Below are 27,798 nucleotides of genomic sequence, written 5' to 3'. Positions count from 1 at the left end.
GCTGTTTTGCTTCAGCTCCATCCAGGATAAAACGCAGAATAAATAATGTGTTGCTTGGGAGTTTGCAGCTATGTGGATGTAACCGTCATGGTGTTCTCAGAATTCTCAGACAGAACCTCGCTTGATGGTCCAAAGGCTCAGCGGGTGCCTCCTGAAATCACCCCAGGTCACGCTGAAGCATGCGGTGAGAGGGGAGGTGGCACAGGAAGGAAGGCTTTTGTGAGATCCTCAGGTCCGGTTCACTGCCGGGTGGGTCTCCCTTCCCGGTGAGCACGGAATCATGCATTCTATCTTTGGTTTCGTGCCTTGAAGGCTTATGCCTTTGGAAGAGTGGCTCAAAGGTGTGAGAGACTAATGGCCTGGGGCCTGGATAAAGGACACCCACACAGGCTCTCTGCTGAAGACACCTGGGAGCCATGGGTTGTCTCCTCAACTTTGGGACGAGGGGTCTTCCAGGCCTCAGCACCCAGGGCTGAGGTCCAGCCGCCAAAGCATGTCCTGTAGAGAAGCCTGCAGCCTGCTCAGGGCCACCACCTCCGTGGAGTAGAGTGAGCCTTCCAGGGCACCGCCCAGGCTCTCGAGGGTCTCCAGGCCCCTGGCCCGGGGCAAGGGACAGTTCTTGGAGGAAGCCAGCAGGTGGAGAAGGTCCCGGAGGTTCTCTAGGTCATTAGATATTTGGACCACGTTTCTAGAAGGCAGACCGGTGAGGATCTGTTGGTAGATGGCCAATGTCTGGTCCATCTTGGACAAACTCAGGACAGGGTGGAGCCCAGGAATGAAGTCAAGACCAGCGACTCTCTGTTTGGAGGAGACAGACTGCTGTGCGAGAGGAAAAGGGAGAGCAGGGGCTCAGAGAAGTTGGTTCTGCAAGGCTCTCGGCCTTTCCCATGAATGTGGAGGTCCGCTCTCTTGGCTGCCTCCTCTCCCCTTCCTCACCGCCCTGGCCCAGGCCCTTGATTCTTGTGCCCCGGGCACTGCCAAGCTTCCAAGCTGATCTCCTGGACTTCTATCTTCCTGCCCTTCCCGAATCACCCTGCCCTCCCCTTCCAGATGGATCTTCGAAGATCGTTCGTTCCCTCCTCCAAATGACCTCTGCTGTAGAACCAGCCATGAGGCCCGATTCCTGCTTAGTTAAGTCTCTTCCCCAGGCACTGAGGTCCTCCCTAAGTGCCCCTTCCCTAGCCATCCTCACACCCTTCCACTCCCAGAGGACTCCTCCTTCCCAGTCAGGTCCTCCAAGGCCTCTGGCCCCTCGGGGATCAGCGCTGGCCCCGCCTCACTCCTCTGCTCCAATAACGCTGGATACCAGGAGGGGGTGGCCTGCAGCCCTCACTTTCTGCGCCACCCAAGCTGGGACACTCTGGATCTACCCCATGTGGCCTTGTCGGATAGCTACCGTGAAAGCAGGGACACTCACACGCTGCTCTCCATAAAATGCCCAAGACTCTGGTTCTGAGCTGTCCGAGACCACTGTCAGACACGTATGGTGTCCAGGAGACGTGGAAGTCTCTAGATTGCCCCATGCTGGGTAAGCAAGCAGGCTTTTAAGACTGGGGGCCATCAAACCCACAACGAAAAACCTTTAAAGAAGGCACACTGTAGTCTGGTTCTATGAGAGGGTTTATCTAGTTGCTTTATCTAATTTAATCTCATGACAACCCTGTGAGGACTGTACTAGCTAGCTGATGAAACCAAGCCTTAAAGACATGGAGGAACTAGCTTAAGGTTTTACAGATAGGGAACCAAAGTGTGGAGATTCACATTTAGTCTTCCTAATTCCAAATACAGCCCGCATGTAGGAAGCGGCTGTTCGTGAGGTAGGGAGGAGTCAAGGCCACCATGGCCCCTACGTGTGGCTGCACAGGCTTCAGCTGACATCTGAGGTCCTGGTTCCCCCATGGGCAAGCCTATTGTCTTCCCAGGCTCTCCCTACCATGTGTGAAATGTCATTGATCCTGGTGACAATCGTCTTGATGAGGGTTTTGGTGTCATCCTGGACTTTTCGGATTGGCACAGCTTCAACATAGGACAGATAGGGCCAAAGCCACAGGAATCGGCACAAGGGTCCACAAAGCATTTTCCTTCCGGGATGTACGTCTCGGGCCTGCCAACAGAAGGAACCACACGTAGCAAGTCGCCGGTGATCTCAGAAAACACCCATATGCCCTGTGACCAACCATATTTTCAGACGTGGATAAAAAGGAGACTCGCTTTGTGCCATAGCGATCATCTCCTCAGAGTCAAAGACAATTCATTATCTAGAAGCACATTAATGAAATGCATTTCCTTGGGGAGGCAAGACCTGACCAACTCTGTGATGCGGTGTGGGATAGATCACAGAGCAGTAAGCCAGGGCCTGAGCAAATGGACGTGGTGGTGACGATTCGACTTTATTGCATGCTGTGAGGAAAAGAACCAGCTTTTATGGTCTGGTCTGAATCCAGCCATTTCATAGCTGCATGACTTTAAGCACATCACATAACCACGAAAACCTCCACCTCCATCTCCTGCAATATACCTACCTCGAGGCTTTTATGAGGATCAAATTAGATAATGCATGTGCAAGAGCTTTAAAGGTGTTGTGAAATGTACTCTATTACTACCCTTATTACTAGAGATTACGTTACTTGTCCTCTCCATTACTCTCCCACAGCGGCCTGCTGATATCTCTGTGATGGCATTTCTCACTGGCTTTATAACTTCCTTTCTCTCCCTCTGGGAGCCTGAACCCACCCGGCACTGGTGGAAGGTCTTCAAATGTGTCGGATACAGCACCGAGCACCAAGGATACAGTGGTGAATAATAGATGTTCTCTACTCTCAGGTGGCTTATGCTTTAATAGGAGAGATAAACAGGGAAGCAGTCCATTCCAATACAGGCAGAACAAACTGTACAAGAAGGACAAGTGCAAGATATCACAGGAGTACAAAGGGAGCTCCCTGGAAGAGGTGTCACCTGAGCTGGGTATTAAAGACCAAGCGGCTGTCAGTAAGAGTGGACAGTGGTGGGCACAGTGGCCAGAAAACAGCTGGTGGAGGCAGGAGAGACTATCTAACATGTTCGTCCAGAATGTTTGACACTTTCAAAGTCATGGAACAATGAATTCTAATATTAATAATATGCAGATCCTTGAATAAGCAGCAGTTTTAAGGAGACACGAAAGACAAAAGGTAATAAAGTGAAATGTATGCGAGCCTGTGATCCATGCTAAGTATGTGTGCATGAGCCTGAAATGATAATCAAATGTAAGTAAATATTAGCATGAAGGTGCTGGAGATGGCAAAAAAGTTAATCTCTGCTTTTTATGTTCTGCCTCATCTGGGTATTGATAAAAATAGACTGTACATTTTCTGTCCACAGGTGGCAATATTAGCATAATTCGTATGCTGGCAATATAATAGAAAAAAGTGGCTGTTTATATATTCTTTCTTTATAATGCTTGATCAAAGGTATGCTTTTCATCTGAATTTCATAGACGTGGGAAAACGAAGGTCGAGAAGATGTGTTAACTTGCCCAAAGTCAAACAGGTAAGCGGCAGAGTCAGGGTTCTGCTTAACGCAGAAAGCCGGGGGTGCCTTCCCCCCACCCTAAGGTTTCTCCAGCCTTTAAAGAGAGCCCCAAATTACAAACCACCCCAATGTTCAACCCAGGCACCTCCAGAGACCACGGCCCTTGGAAACAAATACCCGGCTCTAGGATGAAGCTATGAGACTGTGCCACCAAATCAACTTCAAATATGAAAAATACTAGGTAATTCAGGAGGGGCCCTTCAGGTGTTTTTGTGCTTGTTTTCTTTCTTAAGAAGTTGACACCCCCTCTATTACCTACTGATTACCTGAGTAAACACTTGCGCCAAATGTTTGTGGAAGGGAGTTCAGTGGCGCTAACCCCCAACAGGGTTCCACGAAATCCTAATAAAGTTGGAGAGTATTGTGGTTAGGCCCCGAGGGCTCAGCAGCAGCTCTGCCCTTTTTAGCTATGAGTCTCTAGGCAAATACTTAACTTCCCTACAGCATCCCATTCTCATTAGTAAAACGGAACTAATAATACCCATTGGCTCAAAAGAGTAAATGAGATGAACCTGTCAAGCCCCTGCATATTGTGTGTGTATGTGCTGAAGGGTGGGTGGGGGGTGGGGTGGGGGTAGGAAAGGTCAGCAGTTTCTTGGAACTGCGTGATTACTGGGCAGGGCTTAAAACACTGGGGCAACACTACCTGTAACCAATGCTGAATCTAGCATTTTCCTCGCCTTGGGTCATCTCAACAGGGTGCCTGGTATTTCGGGGCGTTTCCCCTGCGGCACAAGATTGAGGGGTACCCTTTGCTAGGATTCTTGCGTTAATGACACCCTCCTTCCCAAGAGAATTTATTGCCAGATTAACTCTGGTCATAGTCGCTCTCACATAATGGCCACCCTGTAACACCTGAATGGAAAAACAGTTTTACAAGCCCCTCTCTCACCACTGATAACATGCTTTGGTGGATGCAGAAAATACATTGTAGTTCCTTGAATTGAGAAGCTGAGGCTCAATCTGCCTAAGAGGAGAGGCCAGATTTAGAGGAGCTCCACAGAGAACTCATAACAAGCCCATCTGGGATCAAAGTGGTGGAGAGAACGTGGCCCACCAGTATACACAACACACGTGCTCACACACATAACACACATCATGGGCACGTACACAAACATGAACAGACCGAACCCTTTTAGTAGAGACTGCTAGTTGTCTCCAATATCTATTCTTCCATTCTTTCCAAGTAATTTATATCCAAGTTTAGATGGGGATGTGGCCATCCAGAATAAATACAACATTTCTCAGCTTCTCCCAACTAGATTTGGCCACGCCACTAAAGTCTGGCCAATCAGGGGTGCCCGGGTGGCTCAGTCAGTTAAGCGTCTGACTTTGGCTCAGGTCATCCTCTCGTGGTTCGTGAGTTCGAGCCCCAAGGGGGGCTCTGTGCTGACAGTTCGGAGCCTGGAGCCTGCTTTGGATTCTGTGTCTCCCTCCCTCTCTGTTCCTCCCCCGCTTGCACTCTGTCTCTGGCTCTCTCAAAAATAAAGATTAAAAAGAAAAAGTCTGGCCAATTAAATTTCAGCAGAGGTACTCTGTGGCAGCTCTCGGGTTATGTGCCTTTGCCTCTTCTTTTCTCATCCCTTCCTCCATCCCATGCCTGGATTGCGGATATAGCAGCCGGCATTCTGACGCCATCTTGGATCATGAGGCCGAGGGCCTCACCTTATGAATGATGGAGTAGGGAGCTGGAACCCAGCTCCCTGAGGACTTTGTGGGGCCAAGGTGACATACTGGCCTCAGACTGCCCATCCCCGGACCTGTGTTGTGTGTGTGAGAGAGACATAACCTCTGTCTTGTTTAAGCCGCTGTGGGTCTCTGCTAAATGCAGCCAAATTTAATGCTAGTTAATTTATACACCTGGATGTGGGCATCAGAAAAGAGTGGATATCAAGTGTTCCTGGGTTCATCTGAGTGTCAATACCTGAGTGGGGTCTGGCTGTGGTCCAAGAAGGTGGTACAGGTGGCTGGTGAGAGCACAGTTTGGGACTGGACAGGGCAGGAATAATTTAAGACGGCGACCATAACTTCACTGAGCCCAGCACCTTATACATAATAATTACTCAATGGACAGCTGACAGTTGACAGTTAACATGTATTAATCGTCCACTGTGGACCAGGTACAAAGACAAAAAAGACATGCATGAAGCCACAGGAAGTCAGGAATCAGGACTAGTGAGGGACCGGCTGAAGACTCCTGGTCTTTCCGGAAGCCCAGTGAATATACCGCAGTATTTCATGTGGTTAAACACTAACATGAATTATTTGTTAGAGATAAAAGTGAAGAACAAAATTGTGCTCTTGAACAACTGGCTTACATAATTAGCTACAATGCAAGGAGGAATGTTTAAACAGATAGCACGCCTTGGGTAACTGAGGGGAGGGAGTCGCGTGTACAAGGATGGGCTGTGAAGTTCAGCAGAACTCTGCTTGAGTGGATGTATAGGACCGTGGGTAAGTTTGCCAAACTCTCTCAGACTCATTTCTCTTAGCTGTAAAATGGGGATGATACAAATCGTAATTCCCACTTGAGGCCGTTCGGCGGACGACATGAAGTAACGTAGGTAAAGTGCTAGCTCATTGCCTGGCATATGGTCAACACCTTAGCTGTTGTCACCAGCTAAGAGATCAAGGAGGCATCTTGGAGGAGGTGGCATTTGATAAGGGCCGTAAGAGCGAGGAGGAACTGGGTTCGTGAAGGTGGAGGAGAGGAGCAGCCCGGCCGAGGACTCAGAGGCTGAAGAACACTTATGAGCTGAGGACACGGGGGCTCACAGCCCGCACGGGAGGTGCAAAGGGCCAGGAGGTGGGGAGGGCTTGGACACCGAGTGCCGCGTAGGGAGGCTAGGCTTCTTTTGCAGAAGTGAGGGGCTCTGACTGTCCCCAGGCTAATGCTTTCAGCCCAGATGACGTGAAGGATGGAGGTGGAAATTGGCAAAGGCAGCAGGAGGGAGGTGCGACGTTGCCGATTTGCTCGTTGCGACTGGTGGGACCTCAGGGGGACCCATCCAGCTGACAGTTCGGGTTGGGAGTCACAATCAGATGGACGGGGCCGCAGATGGAGACCCAGGAGTGCCTAGCTGCAGAGAGCTGAGGTGAGAGAAATGGGAAGGAGAAAGGCGAATGTCAGCCAGCTGCCTGGGCTGCAAAACCTTTTCCCTCTAGAAGTTTCCAAAAACGGTTTTGAACATTTAGGAGCTGTTATTTTCTGCTAGTTAAAAGATGAGCCGCTGAAATGTTGATACAACATCCTGTCTCTTTTATTTCTCTCTGACCATTATTCAAGCAGAGCCTATGGAGGAAATGGGTACCATTGGGGGAGGCATGGTCAGTGGCCTCCCCTCCACTCTGCTGGCTCCCCACCCCGCACTTCTCTGCTCATCCTCTGGGCCTCCTGGTCACTAGTTTTTGCCTCCTGCTGCCTTCCCTCTCCTTTAATTAAGACCCTGCCACTCCCTGTCATCTCTTCTGGCATCCCCTGTCATGGGTGCATCGGAGAAGAAAAGAGAGAAGCCAGAAAATGGAGCCTCCCAGGGCAGCACTAGATAAGGGAATGTCATCACAGAAAACAGTTCCAAGGCCAGCAGGAGAGGCTCATATAACCACACCTCCGATCCCCCCATAATTTCCCACTCTCCGAGTTCAGCCAGGTCCTGAGTGCTGGCCCCACACGTATTCATCCTTAGCGGACTCCTCCCAGCCCTGCTCTATGTCTATGCAGGTGCCACTCACCCCCCCCCCACTTCTGCCTTCTCCTCCCAGACGAGCTCACCTCCCATTTCCCCAAGAAGCTGATGGCCTCCACATGTGACCTCCTTCACCTTCCCTCTGGTCCTAGAGGATGAGGCAGACCATGTGGGGCCTGTTATGTCAGGGTGCTTCTCTCTATACAGGCTGGAGGGTTTGCTGGACCAAGGTCAGGCTGCCTATAGCCTTCTGATGACAGCAGTAGGGGTGATGGGGAGATCTTAGAGTCACAGAAAAATTTGCTGGTGGAGGCTGCTAGCCTTGAGTTATCCAGAGTCCCATGCATCTCCTGGTTTAAAGTGTCAGAGGTTAGCAGGAGCCCAGCACACATTTCTCTCTTCCTTCTTCTCTCCTCCAGCTATTGGGATTTCTACACCCCTTTCTTCAATAATTTCTAGTGTGCTGGTGTGAATTAAATTCAAATAATGTAGTATTTGCTTTTAATTATGAGGGAAAAGCTTTGGATGGTCTGTGCTTCTCCCGGCAGAAATTCTTCCTGTGGGCTCCCTCCCATCCTTTCCTTTTACTCTCCCTTCCTTCCTTTCTCCATAATTCCAAGTTGGAAGGGACTTGGGGACGAGGAAAAAACAAAGGATGAATAGAGACAGGGAAGACTGGATCCTGGTTATTTAAGCTACTCAGAATCCAGTGGAACAGACAGAAGTTTAAATAACTCATCTTAACCCAATCCCATAAAGGTTATGAGCATAGACTTTGGGGAGCACAGAGGAAGGGGGTGACTCTGGGGAGGTGAAGACAGCTTTGCAAATGAGGCAGTATTTGAACTGAGACTTTAAGGACAGGAGTTCCCCCAAGGGGAAGAGGACAAGGAAGGCATTCCAGGCCAAGGCGACAGTGTGGAGTTGGGGAAAACTAGGGTGGGTTCAGGAGGATTCAATATGGCGGAAGGGTAGAGCATGTCAGGCTAGAGAGCTACAATGTCCCAGGCTTGATTCCACCTGTGGGGCATCTGCCCTACTCATAACACACACACACACACACACACACACACACACACAGGACCTGGAGTCTATGTTTGCCTGACCAGTGATAGGCAAGAGACCATGAATACTCTTCTCTCTTTCCTTACCTCTTCCTCCTCCAAACCCTGATTAAGTCAATTAGCATCTCTCCCAGGAATTTAAAGTAGGTTTCAGAGAGCCCAGTTTGTCTCTACTGAGGGCTCAGAAGCTCCGGGGTAGCCACAGTTGCCTTCAAGTGCATGCAGTGGCTGAGAAAGATCAGAGTTCATTCAGCCACTGACAGGTGAGTTACAGTCAGTGCCTGTGCTCCTTCCTGACCTTCTTTCTGTTTCCTGACCTTCTTGGTTCTGGGCCCTCCCTGTCCTTAGCCTCCAGTGTGAGATACTCTTCTATTTACACTCACTTGAGTATATTTCAACCCTCTGAATATATTTTTCTATATCCAAGGGACATATAGATGCACACACGCAAAAGGAACAAGTGTCAAGAAAGAAAATTCCCCCTTACCATGAGTGATGCCCTGCTAAGAGTGCGGTTTTTCAGATGTTGGTTGCCGTATATGGGTTGACACACTGAGCTAGCATGAGTGGTTTTCTCTTATTTGCAATCAAGAGCCTTGTCTGAGAAACAGTAACGTACTTAACCAGCAGCCGGGGTGTGGGTGTGGGGATTATATTCTTCCCATTCATCACACACCACCCTTAGATCTGATCCCATCAAGGATTACGAATTGGTTTCAATTCTGGTGTCAGTCTGATCGATTTTTAGCGGCTCCCTGGAGCACCGTGTGGAGGGAAATCTGAAGCTGCCTCCAGACTCCGAGGGAGAGGGGGCCTCGATCAGCTGTGATGTCTCCCGGGCGCAGGAGCCGTGGGCATGCCACTTTTCCAGCATCTCCCACGGGCCGGGCACAGAGTAGGTGCTCATTAAATATTTGTTGAAAGAATAAACAAAATCCCTCCCATCTCTGATCTTCCCTGTCTCACCAGGTTAAACTACCTCTACCGTGGTTCGCCTGCCCCTGTCTTAAAGTCACATCGTAGAATTCGCTTTTGCCCAGCAGGAATCCCTAGGAAGTGTTCTGGGCCTCCAGCCCTTCCTTCTCAGAGGCTGCTGCCCCTCCTTTCTCTCCCCACCGTGGCTTCTCCCACTGTGTCTGCGCTTCTCCCCAGAGAACAAACTCAAGGTGCACACAGATGCGGGATGAAATCTTCAGTGACATCAGTAAGATGTCCGCCTGGGCATCGATCACCGATCCAGTTCCAGGCAGCTGACAAACTGAGCAGGAAAGACTGTGAAATGCAGTTTGCTGAGAAGTAAGGCACATCCGTTGTCACACATGGAATCAGTGCAAAGAATTCTATGAGCCCCGGGCATCAGGTGTGCTGTTTTTCAGCAGACACAACCTCTTTCTAGTTCTCTGAGACAACTGTGCGGACAAAGAAGAATTTCAAGGCTCTGGGCTGGCAGGCCAGAATGGAGAGCTATGGCCACTGGAATCCTGCTGCTGGGGAGGACAGGGCTTACTGATTGACCGACTGCAGGACAATTTGGCTCGACTTTCCTTTAAATCACATGCATGCTGTTCAAGGATGCACACACACAAGACTCTACTCCCCTGAAGCCCCTCCTCTCTGTTCCCTTGGGTGGCACCTAGGCTGAAGTGGGGACAATGACCTGCGTTCTGTGAGGAGGGCTCTCCCAAGTGGCCACCTCCGCACCCTGCATGGGCCACTCAGACACGAGAGGCATCTGCCTGGGGCCGAGAGGCAGGAATTCATTGCAATCTCCCTGGCTCTGTCCTTGGCGCTCGGAGACATTTCCTGGAACGGAGAGGGGGGGGAAAATATTTCCCCCAAATACCAAGAAGAGTTATTTTGGGCATAAGATGTACAAAATATGAGAAGGACGCTCCTTTGGCCAACATGGAAATGTTCCCCTCAGCCCAATGTCCTCAATCGCTTGAAGAGGGAAGAACCTAAAAACATCCACTGTTTTTCTCTTGCCTTTCCCCCCTACCTAAATAAGAGAAATGATCAGCATGGCATCCTCTCTGCTCCTGAGGACACAGAATGGCAGGCACTATGTTCTGCAGAACCTGGTGAGAAAGAGACTGGGTACCTACCCTCGCTCCCACCGGTCCCAACTGACTGCTGCCCACCTTGGAACTCTACAGAATGAACATAAGAGAGGTGACAGAGGTCAGTTCCTACAAAGGGGAGCCATCGTGCTCCCGGGGTGGTGCCTGCAAGGACCCGCCCTCTGCCCGCAAGACCACCCTTCTAGCAGAAATCAATCATCTCCTCCTTTCCAAAACTGCTATTCTCAAATGACAAGCAGGCCACTTGTCTTGGATCTAACTGTATTTAAAGATTCACAATTCCAAAATGCCACCATCTTGAAGCTATAGAAATTGAAATGTAAAGGCAAGCACACCCACAGTGAAATCTAAACCAAGCCAGGAGAGAAGGCGGACTATAGGCAGGCCTAGTAGGTCTCACCTGCCAACAGTGGGCATTTGCGGTATTGACCAGAGAGGTGGTAACAATGAGAAACATACCATAGGACTTCCGGTGAGCCGCTGCTCTATAACCTCAGAATACCCCAATGTTATCCATCGTGAAGAAAGCAATTTGCTTGGCTTTGAGGCCAGATGTGGTGAGACTCAGAACAATTTCTCTGAGATATTTAGGTTCTTCCTGACAGTTTTCTCTCCACCTCTACTCCGCAGTGGTCCTGTTTCTAGGCCTCCGCCTCAGCCACTGGCATTCAGACTTCGGCGATCAAGACCCCCACTGGAAAATGATGCCTGAATTCTTCTACGCAGAGCGAAGCTAGGCTTCAGGAACTGAACGCTCATACCAGAATTCCCCAGCACCCTCAACTTTATCGCCTCCAGATGGGGGCAGGGTACCCTGATCTTTGGGGGTGTGCTCAAGGCAATTTCCCAAGCATCTCAGCAGCGGGGCTGGCTGCTCTGACAGTCTCCTGGGACCCTGGCTGGCTCCATGGCACAGATTCCTGCCCCATGGGCACCGGCACAGCTCACGAATCCAGATCTGCCCGGCTGCCTTCTCTCCCGATAGAACTCTGGTACAAAGCCACCATAGGCCAGAACCAGGGCATCTGCCCTGCCCCTCGCCCGCCTCAGTTTCCCCCGGCGTTCAGGGAAGGGCGGGGTGGGGTCGCTTGCCAAGAAAGACCCGCGGAGAATGGAAAAGAAGCGTGCGGGGGCCTTACCTCGCAGCTGCTGGCACCGCGATTCCTCCAGGGCTCCATGCCTGCCTGCCCCTCTTATAGCCGCCGAGCACAACTTGCGCAACTGGCCGGCAGGCCCGGGCGCACCCCGAGTGCCAGCTCCGGCCCCGCCCTGCCGGGCAGCGTTGGACACCGTAGGGCCGGGCGGCGGCGGGTCCGGGGCCTCGAGGGAAGGCATCCGCTGCGCCCAGCCACGCGCGCACCCTCGGGTACGGCCCGGAAGGCTGGGGGCGTCTGGCGGGAGCGGGAAGTCCTTGAGATCCCGACCTCTCGGGGCCAGGGTGGTGGCGAGGGGCTCCCTTAAGCCGGCTGGGAGCTCGGACGGCGCCCTCCACTAAGCGGAGGCGCAGCGACAGCTGGGCGGGCCGCGCGACCCGACGGCCCCCGGGCGCCTGGGAGGCCAGTGCTAGCTGGAGCGGCCCCGCGGGGCACACCCCGCGCCCCCGCCCAGGATGGGGGTCTGCTCCGGCTGCCAGTGCTCAGGCCCGCGGACCTGGGTGGTGAGGGGCCCGCCCCCGCGCTATACTGGGTGCGCTGCCCTCTCCGGAGGGCTGTGAGGAGGCGCGGGCACCGCAGCCTTTGGGGATGCTCTGCGCGCCCGTGAGTCCAGTATTTCCCACGTACCCAGGAGAATGTACGAAACCCAGCCTGAGAGCCTCTGTCGGGCTTCGGGGACGAGGAAACTGACGTCCAGGGTGGTTAAGTGATTGCCCCAGAACCCCTAGCTGGTAAGTGGAGATGGGCCGGGAGCCCAGGCGCCAACAACGAGATCCGGCCCGTTCCCGTCCCCACCGCAAAGTGCGGCTCTGACATCGAACCCTTCCATTAAGAACCAACCCATCTCCTGAGGTAGCAGCTGGCAGGTTACGTGGGTGGGCCAAATCCTGCCCCCACCTGCTTTGGTATGGCCCTGAGCTAGGAATGGGTTTTGCATTTTGAAGAGTTGAAAAAATAATAATACAAAGAACAGTTAAGGCCCCGTGACACGATATGAAATTTACATTTTGGGGACCATAAATACAGTTTTGAATTGGGGGGGGGGGGAATTTTTCCCCTCTTGTAGCCACGTATCTCTGATGTTGCCTCTTGGTCTGAAAAGCCTAAAATGTTTATTATCCAGCACTTAAAATTTTTTTTTTCCAACGTTTATTTATTTTTGGGACAGAGAGAGACAGAGCATGAACGGGGGAGGGGCAGAGAGAGAGGGAGACACAGAATCGGAAACAGGCTCCAGGCTCTGAGCCATCAGCCCAGAGCCCGACGCGGGGCTCGAACTCACAGACCGCGAGATCGTGACCTGGCTGAAGTCGGACGCTTAACCGACTGCGCCACCCAGGCGCCCCTATTATCCAGCACTTTAGAGAGAAAGTTTGCCAAGCCCTGAACTAGAGAATACGCTGCCCGTTGGCTCCTGCCAGTCATGGGCGGGCCTGCAGGACTGCTCATCCAGCCCTTCTCCAAGTGGAATCGCCCCATTGCACTGGGGGGTCTCTTCCTCCCTCATTGAAGTAGCTTGTCCTGGTGGCCTTCCCAGCCAACTCCCTTCCTTCCCGTTGGCTTGGGTGAGCTCCTCCATTTCCTCCTAGGGCTGTCAGTGGAAAGCAGGGGTCTGGCCATCCTCCTTTTAAGTCCTGGTACCTTCACAGTGCCAGGCATATGTGGGGTCCCAGGAAAAGTTTCCTGAATGGAGCCCCAGGGACACTATGCACCACAGAGCTGATTTCCGACGTGCACTCTTAGTGCATCACGGTCTGGGGATTCCTCCAGACTCACGGCCGCTGAGAGGTAGATATTTAAAACGCGGGGAAACATACCTTCAGTGATGATGGTGTAGAGAGAACCAGGAAAGCCAGGCTGACACGGGTCCAGGCAGCACCATCAGATGGCATTGGAAACTTCCTGATGGAGACACGTTCCCTTAAGGCTGTGTGCTCCACCAAGATGGCAGGGGTCTGTTTTCTTCACAGCTATATCCCCAGTTCATAGTCCAGGACCTAGCATGAAGCATTTAATTTTTTATAATGTTGAGGGTTTTTTTAAAAAAGTTCTTATTTTTTAAATTTTTTTTGGGGGGGGGGGGTGGTAAAGAGAGAGGGAGAGAGAGAGAATCCCAAGCAGGCTCCATGCTATCAGCACAGAGCCTGGTGCAGAGCTGGAACCCATGAACCTGATCATGACCTGAGCTGAAGTGGGATGCTTGACCAGTTGAGCCACCCAGGTGCCACTAAGACATATTTTTAAATGAAAATTTCAAGCATACGGGAAAGTAGGCAATATACCCGTCACCTAGATTTAATAATTATTATTTTCCTATATTTGCTTCATTTATTTTTTTGGCTAAAATATTTTAAAGCAAATTACAAACATCACAACATTTCTTCTCCTTTTTTTTTTTTTTAAAGTCCTGTTTATTTATTTTTTTAACGTTTATTTATTTTGAGACAGAGAGACAGAGCATGAATGGGGGAGGGGCAGAGAGAGAGGGAGACACAGAACCGGAAGCAGGCTCCAGGCTCTGAGCCGTCAGCCCAGAGCCCGATGCGGGGCTGGAACTCACGGAACGTGAGATCGTGACCTGAGCGGAAGTCGGAGGCTTAACCGACTGAGCCACCCAGGTGCCCCCAAACATTGTGTCATTTCATCCTTAAATACTTCAGTATGTAACTCTAAAAAATAAGAAAAAAAAATAAAATAAAATAAAAAAATAAAAAATAAGCATTTCCACATAACCACAAGACCATTATCACACAATAGCAATTCCTTAGCCTCGTGAAAGAGCAAGTCTACAGTCAAAGTCCCCCAAATATCTCAAAAATGTCCTTCATAGTTACTTCGTTTGAGCCTGGTTGTTTTGCACTTATTTAATAAGTATTTATTGAAGGAAGACAGGAAATTGAGCTAATATTTGTGGAAGTCAGAAATTGTTAGCATTGCCTGTGAGTTGTCATTGTACTGCCGCTGAAAAGGTCAGAAGCCAACTAAATGTCCAACGTAAGAAATTGATAAGATTATTGAAAAGCCACATAAAAGCAATATGCACACATGAAAAAATATGTTGCCAAATATATTTAATGATGCAGGAAAAATTATTCTATTTTGTGAACTAGGAAGAATCCTATTACTGGGCTCCTGGCTGGCTCAGTGGTAGAGCATACAACTCTTGATCCTGGGGTCGTGAATTTGAGCCCCACATTGGGGCAGAGTTTACCGAAAAAAATTGTTATTAATTAAAAAATGAATTCACTTACAAAATAGTGTTTTCTGATCATACACTCACACCAAAATATATGGTATCACTACTGAGAGTGGGATTAGAAATGATTTTTAATTTCTTTTTGGGGCTTTTCTGCATTTAAAAAGTGTCTGCAATGGAATTACATTTTAAAGAGAGATATTTTCGGGTGTCTAGGTAGCTCAGTCGGTTAGGTATCTGACTTCGGCTCAGGTCATGATCTCACAATTCGTGGGTTTGAGCCCTGCATCAGGGTCTGTGCTGATGACTCAAAGCCTGGAGCCTGCTTTGGATTCTGTGCCTCCTTTCTCTCTGCCCCTTCCCCACTCACACTGTCTCTCTCTTTCAAAATTAAATAAACATTAAAAAAAAAAAAACAAAGAGAAATATTTTACCTCTTGAAAAAATGGTGCTTTGTGTTGTTTTCATGTATCGGCTATTGCAGTCATTGCCATCAAGTTTTCTTTGTGCCCAACATCTTTCTAACTTGGCTGTAAGTAAGGACTTAACTTATTTGCAGGGCCCTTAGCAGCCTAGGGTTCTTGCCTCAGCATGACGGGGTGGATTTGAACAAAGCTACCATGGGAACATCAAGCAGCTCTTGCAACCACATTGCAAGGTTGCAGACTGCCTCTCTGTTTATCCATCACCTACCTATTTTCACATCTGGCTCATTAATAAATCTTGATATTATTTTATTTTTAATGAAATATATAAGATTTTTTTTTTTTTTAACGCAAAATGGGGCAAAGAGAAATCAAAATTCAGTCTCTTCCCAGGCCTTTTTCTTTCCCTGGAAACAGTTGTTGTTACCAATTTCTGGTGTGTCCTTCCATGTATATTCATGTTATATCCTTCCTATATCTATTCGCTCTAAAAAAAAAAAAAAAAAAAACCCACACCAATAGTGGTAAACACACTACTACTCTGCTGCCTCTTGACTTGATAACAACAAAAGAAAATTCTTAAGTAGGCTTCCCGCCCAGTGCCGAGCCCAACACGGGGCTTGAACTCACAATTCTGAGATCAAGATCTGAGCTGAGATCAAGAGTCGGACGCTTAGGGGCGCCTGGGTGGCGCAGTCGGTTAAGCGTCCGACTTCAGCCAGGTCACGATCTCGCGGTCCGTGGGTTCGAGCCCCGCGTCGGGCTCTGGGCTGATGGCTCAGAGCCTGGAGCCTGTTTCCGATTCTGTGTCTCCCTCTCTCTCTGCCCCTCCCCCGTTCATGCTCTGTCTCTCTCTGTCCCAAAAATAAATAAAAACGTTGAGAAAAAAAAAAATTTAAAAAAAAAAAAAAAAGAGTCGGACGCTTAACTGACTGAGCCACCCAGGTGCCCCTGAAATTTTTTTTTATTTTGGCAAATTTCAAATCTCCATACTACATTTTTCAAATTATTATTATTATTATTATTATTATTTTTAGTTTATCTATTTATTTTGAGGGAGAGAGAAAGCAGGGTAGGGGCAGAGAGAGAGGGAGACAGAAAATCCCCAAGCAGCCTCCACACTGTCATTGCAGAGCCTGATGCAGGGCTCTCTCTCATGAACCATGCATGAGATCATGACCTGAGCTGAAATCAAGAGTTGGATGCTTAACTGACTGCACCACCCAGGTGCCCCTTCAAACTACATTTATAAGAAAACATGACCTAACAAATCCCCATCATCCAGCTTCAACCATTATTAATCTCACTTCTTCCACTTACTATATCCAGAATATCACCTCTTACCAGTATGCATTTAAGTCATATATTTCATTTTATGGATGCACTGTCATCAATCTAACCATATTGTTGCATACATGATGTTTGAATCAATATATTTCATTGGATTAATTACTATTTAATATAATTATATTTAAATATCCTTATGAATAAATCGTTATTTAAATATGCTTACTTATGTGTGAGTATATCTGTGGGAGAAATTCTGATAATTCTTTTTTAAAATTTTTTTTTTTTCAACGTTTATTTATTTTTGGGACAGAGAGAGAGAGAGCATGAACGGGGGAGGGGCAGAGAGAGAGGGAGACACAGAATCGGAAACCGGCTCCAGGCTCTGAGCCATCAGCCCAGAGCCTGACGCGGGGCTCGAACTCATGGACCGTGAGATCGTGACCTGGCTGAAGTCGGACGCTTAACCGACTGCGCCACCCAGGCGCCCCAAAAATTCTGATAATTCTGTGGGAGAACTGTTGAGTCAGAGGGTATGCACATTCAAGTAGAAATACATTGCCAAGTTACATTCCTTAGAGATTGTGCCAATTTACATATGCAAATGGCTGCAAGTAACAGTGACTTAAGCAGCAACAGCATTTAGTTATCTCTTATAACTAGAAGCCTGAAGGAAGGCAGGTGCAGTAACTCAGTGGTCTCATCAAGGATTTTGCTTCTTCTAAACATGCCTGGATCAAAGGCACATCGATGTATGTATGAATAGATTTTGTTAGTTCAGATACAATTTTTCCACCTAAGATAATCACACATAAATGTTCCATTTCCTCATCTGACTGTGCTTTGTCTGTTTGACCTTACAATAAATAAACTTCAGAGGTAAAACTTAGAAGAAGAAAAAGGAGAAGGAGAAGGAGAAGGAGAAGAAGGAGAGGGGAAGGAGGAAGGGGAGCTGAAGAGGGGGAAGAGGAGGAAAAGAAGGGGAAAGGGAGGGGGAGGGGGAGGTGAGGGAGAGGGAGGAGAAGGAGGAGAAGAAGGAGAAGGAGAAGAGGGAGGAGGGGGAGCTGAAGAGGGGGAAGAGGAGGAGGAAGAAGGGGAGAAGGGGAAGGGGAGGAGGAGAGGGAGAGGGAGGAGGAGGAGGAGGAGGAGGAGGAGGAGAAGAAAAGAACCCTGCTCCTTCAGACTTCTATTCTTCCATTGTGTGCTTGTGCTTATTGCTTCACAGTTGCAAGATAGATCCTACCCCTTCAGCCATCATGTCCTCACATGAGTGCCCAGTAAGACAGAGGCAAAAGGTTTTCTTGTCTTGAAATTCTGTTTCAAGCTGGGGAAGGGAAGTCACATTTTCCCTTATTTCTCATTGGCTAGAACTGGGACTTATGCCCACCCCTAGACCAATCGCTGGCAAAGTGGGATGTGATTGCCATGACTGATTTCCACCAATCCTAAGTCTCCCCCTGGGGCTGGGGCAGATCAAGGTAGTTGAAGCAAAGCTCTGTCCTTACCTGAAAGAGTTAGGGTTCAACGACCTTGGAAGGAGAGTAGAAATGGCTCTTGGGTACACAGCAAATAGTGCGTGCTGTATTCAACTATGGTGTGTTATCAAACTTCTGATAGACCTGACTTATTATTAAGTAGCAAAACTTAAAAGTCCTTTTTGTTTGAGCCTTGACAACCTTCACAATAAACAAAAAGGTAATCTAGCCCTTTGGATTTCAATACTGCTTTTTCTTTTTCGAAGCGCTTTCATAATCTCATCTGATCTTGGCAGTAACTCACATAGAGAGGTAGGGCAGGTCCTACTCCCACGTTACAGGTGGGAGCCTGAGATTCGGAATGGTCAGAGGACTTGCCCAGCAACTGGCATCATTAGATGCCACAGTTGTCAGTCAAGGTGGCCCCTGTGGTTTTGCACGGATGTCAGCCATGAGCTTCAGGATCACAAGGGTGCACTGGGGTCGGAGGGTGGCCTCACAGAGCCCTGTGCTTTGTTGAGGGAGAAGATAGGCAGACAGAGATTTAATCTCCGCTCTGGTTTTAGGTAATCCCAAGGAGCTTCTCTTGTATGAGATATGCCTTTCAATCTACATTGAGGAGGAGTTTACACCGGCCTATAAATTGGACTAAAAAAGCAAACTGGAGGGGCGCCTGAGTGGCTCGGTTGGTTAAGCATCCAGCTCTTGGTTTTGGCTCAGGTCATGATCTCAGATTTTGTGAGTTTGAGTCCCATGTCAGGCTCCAGGCTGATAGTGCAGAGCCTGCTTGGAATTCTCTTTCTCCTTCTCTCTCTGCCCCTCTCCTGCTCACTGTCTCCGTCTCTCTCTCAAAGATAAATAAGTAAACTTAAAAAAAAGCAACTGGATACTTCAGTCAAATAATAGGTCTATTAAATAAAATGAATATTAAATATGTATATATGGGGGGATGGACTGGTATGTATGTGGCCCCTTACCCATGAGCTCCCCAAGGGCAAAGACCTTCTCGTAGGCACCTCACCGTTCCCCGCCCCTGACCCAGAACCGGATAACATAGTAAGGGCTCCATAAATGCCTGTCAGATGCACGAATGGTCTAAGTTATTTCTGCTGATGACTGATGTTCTCTCTGTTATTATGTTAGAGGACCTTGTTTATTTCTACATAGAACCAATCAAAAAGTATAATCAGTCAATCAATCGATCAGTTAGTTACTAATTTGTCTGTATTTTTACCTGCATCATGATAATGTAAGCTCCAAGAGGGTCCAGATCAGGACCTGATATATAGTAAGGGCTCTATAAACTGGTAAATAAAGCTTTGGGCAAATGTTTGTATCCCTAGTTTTTAGCAGGGCCTGGCTCATAGGGGGCCCTCGGTAAATATCCATGAGAGAAACCTCGACTGAACAACAGTGACTTCCTGAAAACACACCTGTCACAGGTTGGGGTGGAGCAGAGCAGGGTCAGGGTGCCAGATAATTCCACAGTGCCCCAGGTGGGCAGACAACCCACCATGAGCTCTGCTGGTTTCCATGGGATTCCATCTGAAGGGTCATGTCAGTGGAGGAGAGACTTAGGGAGAGAGAGATCAAATTCTTTACAAAGGAAGGTAAAGAGGGGCTGGATTTTAAAGGGCCTTGACAAAGAGTAGGAACCATTAAAGGCACCATAGAGGATTCACGTGGTCAAGGAACCATTCTGGGAGATTCAGCCGGCAGAAAACTATAGGAAGGATTGCAAGGAAAAAGCTGAAACCATGGAGGAAAATTAGCAAAGATTATTTTTTGCCCATTTGTTCGTTCGGTCATTCAACCAGGAAGCATACATGGAGAGCATACATGTTCTGGGTCCTGTGCTAGACCCCAGAGATGAAGAGATGGTAAGGTTGGCCTCTACAATGGTCCTGGAGCATGAGTGAGGGGGCGTGGGGAGACAGGAAGGGAAGACCCGAGAGATGTTTTGAAGACAAGAACACCAGCCCTCCCTGTTGGCTGAATGACCAGCCCTAGGAGGGAAAAGCAGTCATGGTTCCATAAACTCTGTTGCCTACGGCTCAGTGACGGTGCTGCTGTCAGAGACCAGGGAAATGGGAGGCACCTGGGTGTGACGGGGAGAGGGTAGGCTGGGGCCTCCATGCTCGTGACCGTGGCTCTTTGGAATGGCCAGTTGCGGACACCCAGCACCGAACCGGGGCTGAAGTCCATGCGAGACGCCGAGGCTGGAGATGTGGTTCCAGGCGTCGTCTTCAAAGACAGGAAGGATGACCTCTCATGACATCAGGTTGGTGCGGACCAGCAGGCTCAGGCCTGTGAAACGCCGTGTAATCTGCAAGGTCTGAGGACAGCAGTATGCAGTGGGGGGTGTGAAAGAAGCGGGGAGATTTGCTGGGGTAAAGGTCAGAGGGAGCTCTGAGGAAGCCCCACAAAGCAGAGGGTGCCCTGGAGCTTGGCTGTCTACAGAAGGTTGGGGAAAGAGCCCTGTGAAGAACAGAGCAAGAATCGTTCGGTTTTCCCCTCCTCCTGCCTTTAATTATTTAATTGCCCAAATAATCATGTTCATTGCAGAAAATTAGAAAATGCAAAGAAGCAAAGCCATGAAAAAAAAAAAAGCCGTCCCTAATCCCCCCACGCTGAGATAACCCCGGTTAATATGGTTGTGCTGATTTGCCCAGGCGTCGTAACAGCCTCTTCCATCCTGGCTTGGAATCCAGCCTGGAGACTCTGAAGAAAGAAATGACAGCCAAGAGGTCGACTCCAACAGGCTCACACTCTGGGCTGCGTGCTCTTTTTTTCTCACCGAATCTCTCCTCGCGGTCGGAGTGGGAGGACTCGGGCCATGATCCTGTGTAGATCTGGACCCTCCCCAGGAACCTGGGGACTGAACAGGCATTTGGGAAGGTGCTGCAGAGAAACGGCAAGAAGAAAGCCGAGAACTGACGCATCCTGAGGCTTCCAGTCTCCAGCATGACGTCTGTCCCTGAAAGAGGTGTTTTACCAGGATGCTTGCAGAATCACCTGTAGACACGCTCCAGCAGCTAGAGGCCAGCTCAGTGGGATACACCCACTTCTCCTGCAGTTAGAGTAGTGATTGTGCTGGGTGTGTGCAGCACCTCCTCCGGGACCCTTAAAGAATTCAGTCTCCCAGGAAAAATCTGGGAACAATTCAAAATCACCACGGAAACATGACTTGACATCAATTGTGTGCCGGAGTGCCCGTGTGGCACGGTGTTTCTGAGGGCTGACCCTCGGGCCACACTGCCTGGGTTTGAATCCTGACTCTGCCATTTATTAGCAGGTGCTTTCGGGGAAGTTACTTACCCCCTCTCTGCCGGTTTCCTCATTTGTAATGAGAGTGCTGTCCTCCTACCTAATAGGGTTGTTGTGAGGACAGCTTGGGTTAATTCAGGTAAAAGTACTCAGTAACCACTCTACAAATGTTAACTATTAATTCGAGCAGGGGCATTCACAGCACACTGCGTGGTGGGGTCAAGTCTGGAGGGCTTCCTGCGGAAGGCACCAGGTTTCTATGGGCTGAGCAGTCAGGGAGGGAAGGAATTCAAATGTGCCTGCTGGGCTGGATGGAACACAGTGTGACCAGAAAATCCGTCCATTCTGCTTTTATGCAACTGGCCGGTCCGAGTCCTGCTTTGTTCCGTCATGACCTGTGGTGAGGCTGAGGAGTGGGAAGGTCTGTGTGCCCAGGGCTGAGCAAGGCTGCCGAGCGCGTTTCTGCAGTACATTGAGTGAGTAGGGTTGCTGCGTGGCGCCGTGCAGGGTTAGGAGCTCTGGAGGACCCTCCTGGGCCGGGCCTGCTCCCAGAAATGTGGTTCCCCAGCACCTGGCACCTGCCTGGGCGTGTCTTGTCCTGTGTCCAGGGAGATGTCACTTTAAAAAATAGAGTATCGGGGTGCCTGGGTGGCGCAGTCGGTTAAGCGTCCGACTTCAGCCAGGTCATCATCTCGCGGTCCGTGAGTTCGAGCCCCGCGTCGGGCTCTGGGCTGATGGCTCAGAGCCTGGAGCCTGTTTCCGATTCTGTGTCTCCCTCTCTCTCTGCCCCTCCCCCGTCCATGCTCTGTCTCTCTCTGTCCCAAAAATGAATAAACGTTGAAAAAAAAAAAAAAAATAGAGTATCTTTTGCTCTGGTTATACAAGTCATAAACATTTCTTGTAGGACACATCCGGAGAAGATGCTTTACATTTCTTATAATTCCATTACCCTGAAATCAACTAATGTTTTATATTTTTTACGCACAACTCTTCTCTCTTCCGTGTGCCTCGCTCTACGTGTATATGTACTTTTTTCTATCACAAATAGGATCATCCAGTGGATACTGTTGTCCAATGTGATTTATTCAATTGTCTTCAACGTTCTTTTCATGTCGTTAAATATTCTTCCATGATGTAATTTATAGTGCTATTGTTCAACTATGCCATAAATTGTTTAACCTATCTCTTCTCGTTGAAAATTTAGATCCTTTTCAATGATTTTTTTTTTCATCTCATAAGCAATGCTCCCATGCATAATTTTATACGTAAATCTTTCACATACTCATGCTTACTTCCTTAGGATCATTTCCACGGGCTGGGTTAACAGGTACGCGTATTTTAAGGCCTTGGAAGCCTACTGCAAGGGCTCCCCTGATGACACTCCATGGTCCTGAGAAGACCCAGCCATACATACCACTTGCGGGGAGCTGGGGAGATGCCACCAAGCACCTTACAAACTCCCCCAAAGCTGAAGGAAAGTGGCCAGGACAAGGAATGTAGCAGAAAGTGGTGTCAGCTGATGTGCAACTAAAAAATTTAGCTGCCCCTTGGAGAGCCGGGTAACCTGCCCAGAATTGATGGAACCCAGGAGCCCGGCGGAGGTGAGTGCAGTTCCTCAAAGAGGAAGGACTCAGAAAGGACAGACTTCCCAGCTCCAAAACCTGCCTGTAGCTTTCAAGGGAGGCCCAGATGTGCCCACGCCTCTGGACTGTGGTCTGTCTATCCCACCAGACTGAGCTCCCCAAGGGCAGGGTTGTGTCTGTTCCCCGCTGCTCGCCCACCCCCAGCCCAGGGACTGGTAAATATTTGTTGAACTGACATGACAAACTCTACCCCAACTCACAGCCTCTGCACTTCCTTGTCCTGCATTTTCAGGTCAAGGTCAAGGCTGTTGGCACCTTAACGGCCAGCAAAGCCTACATGAAAGCATGTTTTCTGGAGGGCACTTGAGCAATGTATACCAAAGGCCTTAAAATATGCATACTTTTCGACCAGCAATTTCACCTGTAGGCATACCCTAAAGTAATCCAAGCCCCTCCCCCCCCCCAACCGCCTGCCTTTCCCATCAATTTCCCATTGATTCTCTTTATACCCCCTTCACTCACTCCACTTCTCCGTTTGCATCCTGGGCTCCTTGGCATCTGTGCCATTGGGAGGAAGCATTTCCTGCCCCATGACCCTCACTCCCCTCCTCCTCAAGGCGGTAAAACACTACCTCCTCTAGCGCACCTGCCCTGACCTGCCGCGGGACATCTTTTCCACTGTGTTAGAGTGAGTTACATGCATGACTTATTTGAACTTCGAGACCACACTGTATTGGAGGGTAAGCAGGCAGAATCCGCACCTAATTTATCTTTATCCTCCTCCGCACCTGGCCGATCACAGTACCAACATCAGGCTCAGAAAGTCTGACAGAAAGGTGGCCTTGGGAGCAGAATGTTCTCTGCATGCCCGGCAGTGCTGGGCAGCTGCACCCTTCTGCCCGCTGATGTCGGCACGTTGGCATCGGGCACGAGCCCTGGAAACGTGTGCTCTTCATAGGAGCTGCGGACGTTTCAAACCCATTTTCTAGGTTCTCAATCTAAAATGTAGTTGAGCTGGGAATGCAAACTGATGCAGCCACTCTAGAAAACAGTACGGAGGTTCTTCAAAAAATTAAAAATAGAGCTACCCTACGACCCAGAAATTGCACTACTAGGCATTTATCTAGGGGGTACAGGTGTGCTGTTTCGAAGGGACACATGCACCCCCATGTTTATAGCAGCACTATCAACAATAGCCAAAGTATAGAAAGAGCCCAAATGCATGCCCATCGATGGATGAATGGATAAAGAAGATGTGGTGTGTGTGTATTTGTATATATATATGTATATACACAATGGAGTATTACTCGGCAATCAAAAAGAATGAAATCTTACCATTTGCAACTATGTGGATGGAACTGGAGGGGATTATGCTAAGTGAAATTAGTCAGAGAAAAACAAAAATCATATGACTTCACTCATACGAGGACTCTAAGAGACAAAACAGATGAACATAAGGGAAGGGAAGCAAAAATAATATAAAAACAAGGAGGGGGACAAAACAGAAGAGACTCTTAAATACAGAGAACAGAGCGTTGCTGGAGGGGTTGTGGGAGGGGGGATGGGCTAACTGGGTGAGAGGCTTAAGGAGTCTACTCCTGAAATCATTGTTGCACCATGGGCTAGCTAAGTTAGATGTAAATTATAAAAAATAAATCATTAGATTAAAAATTTTTTAATAAAATAAAATTAAAATTTAGTTGAGCAAATGGAAGCTGGAGGGGGTGAGGGACCTCGGCCAAAGGCACACAAATGGTGTAGACCCGGTGTCATCAGATTTTAAGTTTGAGGCTCATTTCCTGAGCCAAGCTGCTTCATATTTATATTGTGATACAAATACGATTATTTCTAATAGCAAAGAGTGCCTTTCTTAACCATCAAGCATACAGGAATTTAAATATGTGCCAAGACTTCTCCTGGTAAATTGCAGGGGAGGATTTAATGAGCTTAAATTTGATTCAGAAGTGCCAGCACCATGAAATGGGGTTTTTTTTTGTTTTTGTTTTGTTTTTGTTTTTGTTTTTTTTTTTTTTTCAGATAAGGAGCCACTGTCATGACACTTCCCAAGACTGGAAGGACAGCAGGCCCTGGCATCCTCTGTTCCCCATCTCAAAAAGCAGCCCCTTGTACTAATACAAACTGAATTTTTACTGGTAGTACAGTTGATTACTGACAGTAAATTTGCAAGAGAGAGAGAGTTACTGAGATACTTAACCCATGCAGTGCCAGGAGCATGGAGAAAGCCCCCAGGATGTCAGCTTCAAGGTGGGTAACACCATTCCGATGTTGAGAATGAGAAAGTTGAGGCTCAGAGAGGTTAATCAACCTGCTCAAAGTCGCCCAGCAGAGCCCCGATTCTAGTCGTGATCAGTCTGAGTAGTCAGGGTTCTTTTCCCTGCCGGGATGGCTCTCGCCCTGGCTGTCTATCAGTGTCTCCTGGTGCCCAGGTCTGAACCGAGCCTAAAAAAGTCACAATCACTAGGCCTGGTGCCAGCCATTGGTATTTTTTGAGAGCTGCCCGGGTGCTTTAATGAGCAGCCTAAGAGAGACGGCCTGACCTGTGCCACGCTGCCTCTCAGCCCTCACCTCTCTCACCTTAGAACAGCTCAGGAGCTTTTAAGCCAGACGGTTGCCCTGGGCACCACCCAATGAAGGCAGAAATTCTGGGGTGGGACACGTGCATTAGGCACACCCATTTTTAAAGCTCCCAAGGTGATGGAGAAAAGTGTGGCCTGGCCTGTGTTGAGAATTAGAATCCGGAGGCTTGAACCAAATGGCCTCTCCAGGCCCTTAGGCAGCCTAGGGGCCCCAGCCGGAGCAGGTCAGAGACCAGGGGACGGGGAGCCACCCTCTGTGGGCTTCCTAGCCAGCTGTGGGCAGGAAAGACAAAGGAGAGAAGGCTCGACATCCAACAATCCAGTGTGCAAAGACATCATTAAATGCTCGGGAAAAGTCTTTACTCAAGTCAATTAAATGCTTCCCCGCAAATTCGTTGACAAATTTACTCGACATAATCTTTCTTCACAGAAAAAGCAAAGTGCACTTTAGTCTTTGCGTAGAAAAGTGATGGAAAAAAAATGGTCATGAACGAGGTCCAGATGAAGGAGTCTCTCGGTGCGAACAAAGGGGGCTCGGGGAAAGAGAGCACGGGAATCTGCAGCCTCCACCAGGCACCTATCGTGCCTGGGCTTTGTATGCAAAGCAGGAGAGAACTGCTCAACGGGGTTGTGACTGGGGGAAACAAAAGGAGAGCTCTGAGAACCCAGGGCAAAGGGCCTCGTGAGGAGGGCAGGCTTGGGGCTGGGGGGCCCCCGGGTCTCCGGCTTCTCCATCCTCCTGTCCTCCCTCCCCTGCTCAAACTGCCTCCTTGGCCTCCCTTCTCTGCCCAGGCTGGGCCTTGTCCCGAACTCTCTTCAGGAAAGAGGGGGACAAAATCTCCTCGGAACTCAGCAAACCTCTCCACAGAGGAAGAAGGGAAAGAAAACCAGTTTTCTTACCGAATTAGCGTTAAACCAGAGCCTGATGCCCATCACAGGCAATCTGCTAAAAGTTTGCAAAGACGGAGAGAAATCGCCCTGTTATATAAGTAGCTATCACCCATCGGGTGACAGCACCATTTGTCACGCAGAGTTCCTCCCCGATTCACCTGGCTTTGGGGGTGGCCATCTGTGTTTGCTAATTGCTTTTATTCCAAGGAAAGGAAACATCTCGTCTTTTTATGACAAGAGCTGGTTTTGTAATTTGGAGCCCAAGTTAGGGTCCGACCCTCCCACAGAAACTAGGAGATGGGGCGATGTCTTCTTCCCGGATGATTGTATTTCAAAGAAACGGATCCAGGGTCCTTGAGAAAGGCAGGCCTGGGTCATAAAGCTGGCAAGAGGCTTATTTAGCTTCTGAAAAGATTTACATACATTTCAGAGAGACAGAGAAAGCCCTTGCAATTATGAATTTCCGAAAGTAAATGCTCTAAGACAAAGGAGAGGAGTGGCAGTGGGGAAGCCTCTGTTGTTTTCTCAACAGGGAGAATTGGCTTTTCATTTTTTCTTCCTACCTGCCCGGCAGATCTCGGCCTTGCCCGGCAGATCTCGGCCTTGCCCTCAGGTGGTACCTGATCGGGGAAGATATGTGAATCTTCGACCCCAGGGCCCAGGGCAGGTGTGGCCCCAGACCTGAGCAAAATCTGAGAAGTAGTCTTAACACTATGCTTGATCTTGCGACCCGGGGAGGGAGAGAAGGGTGGACGCGCTTGGGGAGTTTCTGGATTTGTCTAGGGTGTTAGCAGTGATGAGTGGTCTCGCAAACCACAGATCTCAGGGTGGGGGTGGGGGGCCTCTGCCTTCCTGGACTCATCCCCCGCCCCGCGTCACACTCTCCCCCTGCGCCCCCAGCAGGCTCTTGGGGACTCTCAGCTCCCTGCTGGGGAGGAAGATGGTTGGGAGACCCTGGCCTGGTGTGTGGCTCCCAGACTGTGGCTCCTCCCGGTCCCCCCCGCCCCCCACCACAGCTCCTGAGCTCCTGCCTTCTGCTCCACTCCAGTGTGACTCTAACCCACTAGAAACTGCAGCCAATTCTGCGGAAAGTTCAGATCTTTAGGGACTTCATAAATTAGGCTTTACTGCTAAGTATTCTCCAGAAAAAAAAAAAAAAATTGAAGGGTTGAGGGGGTTGCAGAGCACAGCATCAACTGTTGCTTATGCTTCTCCAGCTCCCAGTGTTCACTGTGACAAGAACCCGGCGGGGCCATCCCTGCGGGGGGGGGGGGGGGGGGGGCGAGGGGGGGGCAATGGGGCTGTGGGGTCCGAACTGGGACTGCTGACTGGTGGAGCAGTGGGTGGCTCTGGGCTCTGTAGGGGGTACGGTGGGGAGGGCGGGACTGTTCTGAGGGGCAGGGACTAAGACAGCGACAGCGGCTGGGCTCCTTTTGTGTCAGCAAGTTCTGAGTAGGACCTTGCATTTTTAGTTTGTGAACGTGTGGGGGGTGTGCCGTTTTTGTGTTAGGCAATTATGGTC

General features: G+C 49.3%; 1 protein-coding gene across 5 annotated transcripts; it reads right to left on the bottom strand.

Moving 5' to 3' along the window:
* Nucleotides 1-178: 178 nt before the first annotated feature.
* On the bottom strand, nucleotides 179-12,582 carry LOC123606818 (leptin). Of its 5 annotated transcripts, none has more exons than XM_045495521.1 (3): nucleotides 11,541-12,582; nucleotides 1,934-2,104; nucleotides 179-816 (listed from the first exon to the last, which is right to left on the bottom strand). In XM_045495521.1, exons 1-3 carry the CDS (start codon nucleotides 11,577-11,579, stop codon nucleotides 460-462), a joined length of 567 nt encoding a protein of 188 aa, XP_045351477.1. In that variant the 5' UTR covers nucleotides 11,580-12,582; the 3' UTR covers nucleotides 179-459. The 5 variants fall into 5 exon arrangements, with proteins under 5 accessions (XP_045351477.1, XP_045351476.1, XP_045351478.1 ...); XM_045495520.1 differs by having other exon boundaries at nucleotides 179-819; nucleotides 11,541-11,958; XM_045495522.1 differs by lacking the exon at nucleotides 11,541-12,582 and adding an exon at nucleotides 10,861-11,497 and having other exon boundaries at nucleotides 179-819.
* Between the last annotated feature and the right edge of the window lie 15,216 nt (nucleotides 12,583-27,798).

The sequence above is a fragment of the Leopardus geoffroyi genome, chromosome A2 (assembly GCF_018350155.1).
Source record: "Leopardus geoffroyi isolate Oge1 chromosome A2, O.geoffroyi_Oge1_pat1.0, whole genome shotgun sequence".
NCBI classification, from domain to species: Eukaryota; Metazoa; Chordata; class Mammalia; order Carnivora; family Felidae; genus Leopardus; species Leopardus geoffroyi.
Note: the sequence above shows the minus strand (reverse complement) of the source record. Positions and strands in the feature narration are given on the sequence as shown.